This window comes from Arvicola amphibius, chromosome X, assembly GCF_903992535.2.
Source record: "Arvicola amphibius chromosome X, mArvAmp1.2, whole genome shotgun sequence".
Classification (NCBI taxonomy): Eukaryota; Metazoa; Chordata; class Mammalia; order Rodentia; family Cricetidae; genus Arvicola; species Arvicola amphibius.
This window is the reverse complement of record NC_052065.1, coordinates 52,925,154-52,935,188: the sequence shown is the minus strand read 5'-3', so window position 1 is coordinate 52,935,188 and position 10,035 is coordinate 52,925,154. Positions and strand designations below refer to the sequence as shown.

The following is a 10,035-nucleotide window of genomic DNA, read 5'->3' as shown; positions in this document are numbered from 1 at the left end:
ACTTTCTTCTGTGTCCTGCAGGTAGCAGTGTTTGGTTGTATAATGAATAAGTAGGACATTTTTCTGATAATCCCAAAATAATTTTTTGTAAATGTTTGTGTTGCTTATAAACAGTTAATTGTCACAGTCAGTTTCTAAAATACAAAAATAAGGGGTTTATGATATAGAGATTAACACTTTTCATTGGTATGGATTTAAGTATATTGATAAAAATTTAAGTATATTGATACAAATTTGATACACTATGTATATGTATTTCTTTGCTTCTTTAAGGTATTGTGTTTGTGCAGCTCATTAAAAATGTAATGTATAATTAAAATTTGCAGATTAATAGATAGTTATTTATAATCATCAAACTTGTAGTCATGATAGATATTTTCGATATACAGAGATATATTTCAGTTACATAGACAATCTTCAAAACTTCAAAGACCTACAGAATATGGCTTTAAAAAGGTATTAAGAACTTTGACTTTTCTCGACAGTGAGACATGTCTGCTTCTGGCAGCAGCAATTGCTTCAGAGAGGTTGATGGGCATTGAAGAAACTCATTATGGAATTTGCCTTCAATTGACAAGGCTCTCCATTTGGGCAAGAAAATGCTATTGCCTGGACTATTTGATGTTATGCTGTACTGGACATGCAAGACCCACAGAGAAATGACTGCTGAACTTACCAAAAGAAGCTGAGACAGTCCTTGGGGGTTTCTGCTTCATGAAAGAGTCTGCTAGACATTCTGCAGGACACAGAAGAAAGTGACTGACAAACTGTCAATATAGGTGAAACTGTCTTTGAAATTTCTTGACTGTCTTATTTGGATCCAAATGGCTAGGCTACCTAGTACCTATTATCCCCTGCTCTATCCACTTAAGGAATGGGAATGATTGTCCATATTGATTCTGCCAGATGTGTGACTCCCACAGGACCATGAGCCCTTATGGGGAAATGGGCTCATTTTATCATTGAGAAGATCTCACCAAGATCACAATAACCATGGAGTCTCACAATCGTGATGGAGAGCTCATCATCATTGAGGCCACTGGGTTATTTGTCTGGATGTTGGCTGTCCATATCACCACAATGGAGATAACCACATGCAATGGCATCATATAGGTTAGTGACACCATGATCATAGCAAATGTCAAGTAATTCACTGCCGTCAAGATTAATGCAAACACATGCAATGAACCATAATGGTGGCACCCACAAAACTCCACAGTGCCACTGTACTTCAGGAGATCACCTCACCCATTTCGTGTCAAACCAAGGAAGAGACAGACAAACTCTTCGGTTTCCTGTTTGCTTTTCTTCAGCTTTGTTTCGTTTTCATTTTGATACATTGTTGCACATCCTAGAGTTACAGGTTTTAAAAAAGTTTTCCCAGCCATTAGCTCAAACCTTGCTATGGTTTGAGCTAATGGCTGGGAAACCACAAGCAACTGGCCCTTTGGACAACTAGACTAGAAAAATTTCTGTGATTTTGCAGTAGCCCATGTAAAACATGGGAAGGCATATCCCACAATGGACCTGAGGGATAGATTGCCAGGGCTAGAAAAGATGTTGCAGGGAGCAGATGCAACCGCTGGAGGCCGAGAGACATCTTGTGTGGGGTGGAAGCTGGATGCAGGCTCTGCTGGCTCTTCAAGCCTGCTCTTTCTCCATTGTATCTTCAAGCCTATTTTCCCCTGAAAAAGTAAGAGAATTATTTACCTTCTTGGGATTCTTTTGTTCCTGTTGAAAGGTTTGTTTTTTTCTTTTTGATTCTTTTTCGTTCTCCTTTTTAATATTTCTGCACAACCGATCCTGTTGCAAGTTTTTTTCATTTCTTTCTTTTTCTTTCTTTCTTTTAAATTTTTCTGCAACACCTATACTTGGATACTCCTGGTTTTGTTTTGATTTCAAGTTACAATGATAGGGCCAGGTTGAAGAAATGAAGAGGCTGATGCCCATTCTCTCAGTTTGAATTTATGTTCCGCATTCTTTAGATCGTAGGAACTTCATGCCAGACTGTACCATGGGAAGGGGTTTATCCTTTAAATGCTGCTTCCCTCTGCTGCCAGGTAAAGCTGTCTCTCGGGCAGTGGCGATTTCCATATATGAAATATGAAATTCAACCAAGAGCAAGTCTTTAGGCCAGTTCCAGGATTTCAGTCACTACTGGGTATTCAATCAGCCATTCTCCCTAGACAGAACTAAACAGATACAGAACCAGGTTTTTGTGAACTCTATGCCCCCACCTTACATTTGTTGAATGAGGTAGTCACATCTGTGGGGCACTGAATTCACGAGTTACCCATGACACACAGAATGAAAAAAATCTGTCATGGCATATTTACACACACGAGCTGAGTGTCCCATGTCTTCTTCCTGAACTTGCACACCAAGGACACAAAAACAACCCATTGCCGTTTTGAATCGACCACACTAATAATCTACATGACTCTAGCAGAGGACTCATAGCTATGGCATAGGTCAGGCTGCTTTGGGTGTCAGGGTCTCCAAAGGCCTGTGAAGGATGAAGGTAAGATTGAGAGATACTTCCATCTTTCTTTCTAAAACCTAGCTGCAGTTTTTGAAAACCTGGAGATTCCTACACTACAAAAAACAAACCAAACACAGTCCATATGCTTCCTCTAAGAAAACTATGGTTTCTCAGATGCCTGTCTGTGATACATTACCCCTCAGGTTTCCATAAATGTTTTATGGCCAAAACATTTTGAATTGTGTCCCATTCTTTCTTCATTTATTGTATTCATTTATCAATTATTAGAAATATTTAGTTATTTTACATCCAGGCCATAGAACCATACCACTCCTCTCATCCCAGCCCTCCCCCACCCTCACCTCCCTCCTATCCACCTCCTACCCAGTCTTCCTCTTTTTATTCAGAAAATCTCAGGCCTCCCATGGATATTGACTAATATGGCTTATCAAGTTACAGTATAACTAAGCACCATGCCTTAAATTGAGAATGAGCAAATCAGTAGGAAGACTAGGGTCCCAAGAGCCAGCAAAAGAGTTAGAGACAGTCCCTGCTGCTACTGTAAGGAGTCCGACAAGAAGACCAAGCTACACAACTGCCACATATATGTAGAGTGCCTACGTCAGTCCCATGCAGGCTCCCTGACTGTCAGTTTAGTCTCTGTGAGCCCTATGAGCTCAGGATATTTGATGTTGTAGGATTTCTTGGGATGTCCTGGACCCTTCTGTCTCTACAGTCCTTCTACCCTCTCTTCAGCATTATTCCCTGAGCTCAGCCTAACGTTTGACTGGGAATCTCTGCTTCTATATCAACAGCTGCTGCACAAAGCCTGTCTGATGACTACTGAGCTAGGCACCAATCTGTGAGCAGGACAGAACATCCTTAGGCATCATCACACTGACATTTCTTTCCTCCAGTCGTGTTTGGTTCCAGCCTAGGTCTCTGGGTCATCCAGTGTCTGGGTCCTGGTGCTGGAGGAAAAGTCAGGGTGGACTCACTCTCGTGGCATGAGTCAAAGGCTAAATTAGTCATTTGTTGGTCACTCCTACGATCTCTGTGTCACCTTTAGCCTAGCACATCTTATAGACAGGAAAGATGTAGGTCAAAGATTGTGTAAATAGACTGTTGCCTGATCCCTCCACTAGTAGTCTTGCCTGATCACAGGAGATGTTCAGGTATTGTATCTGCTATTCCGAAGAGCAGTAGCTGGGGGAATCCTTGTAGATCTATGTGAGTTTGCACCAGGTTTCTACCTGACCCAGAATATACCCCCCTTTTTAGTATGCTATTTCAGAACTCTCTCCCCAGTCCCTCCCCTACCTGATCATGCTTGTTCCCATTCCAATGTGCCCCCAGTTCACCCATGAAATATGTTCTGTTTCCCCTTCCCAGGGAGATCAGAGTTCCCTCCCCCTTGAGCCCTCCTTGTAACTAAGCCTCTCTGAGTCTGTAGCTTGTAGCACGGTTATCTTTTAGAGTTAATATCAGCTTATAAATAACTCATCCCCTCATTGTCTTTCTGGGTTTGGATTAGCTCACTAAGGATGATTTTTTTTTCTAGTTCCATCTATTTGCTGTTGAATTTCATGTCATTATTTATGGCAGCTGAGTAATAGTCCACTGTATAAAATACATTCTTCAGATGAGGGACATCTATGTCGTTTCCAGGTTCTAGCTATTACATATAAAGCTGCTAGGAACATAATTGATCAAGAGTCCTGGTGGTAGGATTGAACATCCTTTGGGTATTTAACCAAGAATCATATAGCTGGATGTTGAGATAGATCAATTCCCAATTTTCTGAAAAACTGTCATATTGACTTCCTTACAGGCTTGTAGTCCCATCAACCTTGGAGGATTGTTGCATGTGCTCCATCCACATCCTAACCTCTCTGAGCTGTCCCTTGTGATTTTGACATTAGCCATTCTGACAGGTACATGGTGAAATCTCTCAGCAGTTTTGACTTGCATCTAACTGATGGCTAAAGATGTTGAACATTTCTTAGTGATCCTCAGCAATTTAAGACTTTTCTGTTGAGAATTCTCTTTTTAGATGTGTGGCCCATTTTTAAAATGGATTATTTGTATTTTCACATCTGGTTCCTAGAGGTCTTTCTGTATTTTGGACAACAGCACTCTGTGAGATTTGGGCACAGTGAAGATCTTTCCCCATTTGTAGGCTGCCGTTTTGTTTTATACATCAAAGATTGATAGTGTCCTTTGCCTTACAGAAGCTTTTCAGTTTCATTAGATTCCATTTAGTAATTGTTGATCCTAGTGTCTGCTCTACTGGTTTTCTTTTCAGGAAGGAGTCTCCAGGGCCAATGCACTCAAGGCGACTTCCCCAATTTCTCTTCCATCAGGATCCATGTATCTGGATTCAGTTTGAGGTTTGGTCCACTTGGGGTTGAGATTTGTGCACAGTGATAGATATATATCAATTTTGCATTATTTTACATGCACATAACTTTGTTAGATCAGCAACATTTCTTAAAGAGGCTTCTCTTTTTCCATTGAATAATTTTGGCTTTGTTTTTGAAAATCACATCTCCATAGATGTGTAGATTTACACCTGGGTAAATATAGGTTCCATTGAACGATTTCTCTCTTTTTATGCCAATACTATGTGGTCTCTATTGTTACCATAGCTCTGTTGTAGAGATTGAAGGCAGGGATGTTGATATTTCCAGGTATTCTTTTATTGTTCATGATTGTTTATGTTAACCTCGGTATTTGTGTTTTTCCATATATCATTGAGTGTTGTTATTTCAAGTTCTGTAAGAATTGTGTGGAGATTATAATGGAGAGAGCATTGAATCTATAGATTTCTTTTTGCTAAGACGGCCATTATACGATGTTAATCCGAACAATCCATGATCATGGGAGATTTATTAACCTTCTGAAATGGTCTCAAAAATATTTCATCAATGATTTGAAGTTCATGTCATACAGATCTTTCACTTGCTTAATTAAAGTTACCACAAAATATTTTATATTATTTCTGACTATTGCAAAGGGTCTTTATTCATTGAGTTCGTTCTCGGCCCATTTGTCTTTGTATATACGAAGGCTACTGATATGTTTCACTTAATCTTGTATCCAGCCACTTTGCTAATGGTGTTTATCAGCTGTAGGAGGTACCTTCTTAAAGTTTGGGGGAAGATTGTATAGAATATTTATAATCTGCAAATAGCCCTGTGTTGACTTCTTCCTTTCTAATTTGTTGTCTTATTGGTCTTGTTAGAACTTCAAGCAATATATTGAATAGATACGAAAGAGTGCACAGCTTTGTCTTGTTCCTGATTTTAGTGGAGCTGTCTTGAGTTTCTCTCCATTTAATTGGATGCTGGCTATTGGCTAGCTGTATACTGTATTTATTTTGGTTAGGCATGATACTTGTATTCCTGACCTCTCTAAGACTTTTCTCGTGACAGGGTGTTTGTAGCACAAATAATAAAAACCCAGAGACAGATATTGGGTCTCAACCAGAACAATGGAAAAATCAAAGCAGCCAAGGCTCTAATGAAGTCTTAACCTTTACCAAGGCTGGGCAAGCTCAGCCTGAACAGACTAATCCTTTCCCTCATCTCATTTTATATTCCCTCTAGTGGTGGGGTTAAAGGCATGTGAATCCTTTGTACCGGGATTAAAGGTGTAGGCCCCCACCACCTGGATTTGTTTCTGCATTGATCTTTTGTAACTCAGGGTAGACTTGAACCCACAGGGATTTTTCTACCTCTGTCTCTCAAGTCCTTGAATTAAAGATGTGTGCCACCAAAACCTGACCTCTCAATGGCTTACTTTTGAAATTATAAAATTTAGGCAAGTTTTATTTATTAAAACGTAAATAAAATAACACTATAGATGTTTGATTTTGTCAAATGCTCTTTTCAAAATCGAATGAGATTATTGTGTGATTCTTCTATTCTTTCAGGTTCTTATATAATGGATTAAATTGATAGATTTTCATATGTCCAGCCATCCCTGCATCTCTGGGATGAAGCCCACTTGTTCATGGTGAATGATTTTTTGATGTTTTATAGATTCTCTTTGCAAGCACTTAATTGAGTAATTTTCATCTATGATCATGAAGAACATTTGTCTGTAATACTTTTTTTGTTGAGTCTTCGTGTGGTTTGTGTGTAACTGTGACAATGATCTCTTAAAATGAATATGGAGATACTTCTTTTGTTTTTATTTTTGAAATAATTTGAGGAGTATTGGTTTTAGCTTTCCTTTAAATAGCCATACTGATGAATATCTTGCATATCACCCATAGAAGCTTCATCTGGTGATGGATGGAGATAGAGACAGGGACCCACATTGGAGCTCAGAACTGAGCTCCCAAGGCCCAAATGTGGAGCTGAAGGAGGGAGAACATGAGCAAGGAAATCAGTACCATGAGGACTGAGTGCACCCACTGAGATGGTGGGGCTGGTCTAATGGGAGCTCACCAAAGTCAGCTCCACTGGGACTGAAAAAGCATGGGATCAAACCGGATTCTCTGAATGTGGCGGACAACCAGGGCTGACTGAGAAGCCAAGGACAATGGCACTGGGTTTTGATCCTACTGCATGTACTGGCTTTGGAAGAGCCTAGTCTGTTTAGATGCTCACCTTCCTGGACCTGGATGGAGGGGGTTGGACCTTGGACTTCCCGCAGACCAGAGAATCCTGACTGCTACTTGGACTGGAGAGGGAGGGGGAGGGCAGTGGAGGGAAATGGGAGGTGGGGAGAAGGCTGTAATTTTTAATAATAATAATAATAATAACATAAAGAAAAAATCTGATAGATTTCTGTGCTGAAACCATCTGGCCCTGGGCACTTTTTGGTTGGTAGATTTTTAAGTGCTGCTTCTATTCCTTGAGGGTTATAGGTCTGTTTGAATTTATTATCTGATGGTGATTGAAAGTTGGTACGTTGTTTACATAGAGAAAATTATCTATTTCTTTCAGATTTTCAAATTCTGTGTAGTAAAGTTTTTAAATAATGACCTAATGCTTCTTTGGATTTCCTTAGTTTCTGTTTTTATGACTCTGTTTTGATTTTGTTAATGTGGATATTTTCTCTGTGTCTTTTAGTTAGTACAGATAAGGGTTTGTCTTTATTGTTAATTTTCTCAAAGAATCAAATTTTTGTTTAATTGATTCTTTACATTGCCTTCTTTGTTTCCATACTGTTTATTTCAGCCCTGACTTTGAATATTTCCTGCTGTCTACTCCTCTTGGGTGTGGTTGCTTTTTTGTTCTAGAATTTTCATGTGTACTATGAAGTCACTGGTATGAGAATTCTCTCATTTCTTTAAGCAGTCACTTAGTGCTCTTAGCCCACGTTCACTGTGTCCCATGAATTTGGGTAAGTTTTTCATTCATTATCATTGAATTCTAGGAAGTCTTTAATTTCTTTCTTATTTCTTCATTGACTGGGTGATAATTCAGTGGTGAGGTGTTCAGTTTCTCTGACTTCCATCTCTTATATGCTGTTGGGGATGCTTGTATCTATATTCCTTATTTATTTACTCAGATTTTCCATTTTCAGAATTCCCTCAGTTTGTGTTTTCCTAATTGCTACTATTCCAATTTTTATGTCTTGAATATTTTCTATCATCTGTTTGGGGTGTTTCTGATATATAAAAGATTTTTTTTATTTTTATTATTAAAAATTTACACCTCCTCCCCACCTCCCATTTCCCTCCCCCTCCCTTAACTCCCCTCCCCCGCCCTTTCATGTCCAAGGAGCAGTAAGGATTCCCTGCCCTGCGGGAAGTCCAAGGTCTAACCCACTCCATCTAGGTCCAGGAAGGTGCACATCTAAACAGACTAGGCTCCCCAAAAGCCAGTACATGCGGTAGGATCAAAACCCAGTGCCATTGTTCTTGACTTCTCAGTCAGCCTTCATTGTCCTACACGTTCAGAGAATCCGGTTTGATCCCATGCTTTTTCAGTCCCAGTGGAGCTGGCTTTGGTGAGATCCCCTTAGAACACCCCCACAGTCTCAGTGGGTGGGCGCACTCCTTGCAGTCCTGACTTCCTTGCTCATGTTCTCTCTCCTTCAGCTTCTATTTGGGCCTTGGTAGCTCAGTCCTGCACTCCAGTGTGGGTCTCTGTCTCTATCTCCATCCATCATCAAATGAAGCTTCTATGGTGATATGCAAGATATTCATCAGTGTGGCTATAGGAAAGGGCCATTTCAGGCTCCCTCTCCTCAGCTGCCCAAACTGAGAACCTCTAATTTTGTGGTTGTCTTTTCCTTGGTTTATTTAAGAGTATCTTTCTTCTCTCTTTAAGGACCTCTATCCTCATCACAAAGTTGGTACTAAGATTATTTTCTTGAGGTCGATGGACACCGGGAATGAACAGCTGGCCCCAGAGAGCCCTGAGAGCACCACCGAGGCTGCTGACCTAGTCACCAATACACCACTGGAGGAGACACAGCAGTCCCTGCAGACTGGAGTCAACACAACAACAGCCATGAACAGTGAGGCCAAGACCCAGCAGCCAGCTGCTGCCCCTGGTGCCATCCTCAGTGCTGCAGACACCAAGCCTGACTCTATGAGCAGCAGCACAGACAGTGACATCCCAGGCAGTCTCACATCGGCAGTGCCAGCCTTCGGGGAGAAGACGCTCATAGCAAGGAAGGTTTTGGGGACAGTGAAATGGTTCAATGTAAAGAAGGGTTACGGTTTCATCAACAGAAATGACACCAAAGAAGACATATTTGTACACAAGTCTGCCATAAAGAAATATGCCACCAAGAAGCACCTTCGCAGTGTAGGAGACGGAGAGTCTGTGGAGTTTGATATTGTTGAAGGGGAAAAGGGTGCAGAGGCTGCAAATGTTATGGGCCCTGGTGGAGTGCCTGTTCAAGGCAGTAAACATGCTTCAGAGCATAACCAGTATAGATGCTATCCAGGTCGTAGGGGTCGTCCACGCAATTCCCAGAAATATTACGGGAATAGCAAGAGTGGGGGTAAGAAGGAGCAATCAGAATGCACTCATGAAGGCCAAGCTCAACAAGACCAGCAAAGACAAGTGATGGAGGGTGCTGGCCACCATGGTACAAACGGGCGAAGTGCACCAGTTAGACCGGATATGTATCGTAATTACAGAACACAGTTCCGCAGGGGCCCTCCTCGCCAAAGACAGCCCAGAGAGGACAGCAATGAACACTATGAGGAAAATCAAGGAGAGGAGACGGAAGGTCAGCAGCCACCTCGACATCAACATCCCTACAACATCAATCACCAACGAAGGCGCCCAGAGAACCCCAAGCCACAAGGTGGGAAAGAGATACCAAAAGCATCAGATCCACCAGATGAGAAGCTGTCTACCCCCAAGACTGAGTAGGGTGTGGCTGAATGAAGGCCAGATTACCATGTAAACCATCACGAGGCTTCATCATCTGACAAGAAAGGAATATAAAATACCACCAATAAGGAATGAACCTCATGTTCTTGCTTAGGACAGCTGCCCGGATACACTAGAAATATCAGCATTAACTATGAATCATGTTTTTGCCTAACAAATGTGTTGGGGTTTTATTTTTAAATTTTG

The 10,035-nt window shown here is 41.0% G+C and overlaps 1 protein-coding gene across 1 annotated transcript; it reads left to right on the top strand.

Annotated features, from left to right (window-relative positions):
* The first annotated feature begins 549 nt into the window (after positions 1-549).
* On the top strand, positions 550-9,828 carry LOC119804266 (Y-box-binding protein 1-like). Its single transcript, XM_038315739.1, has 2 exons — positions 550-1,113; positions 8,770-9,828. The coding sequence occupies exon 2, from the start codon at positions 8,821-8,823 to the stop codon at positions 9,826-9,828; it is 1,008 nt and encodes a 335-aa protein (XP_038171667.1). The 5' UTR covers positions 550-1,113; positions 8,770-8,820.
* The last annotated feature ends 207 nt before the right edge of the window (positions 9,829-10,035 follow it).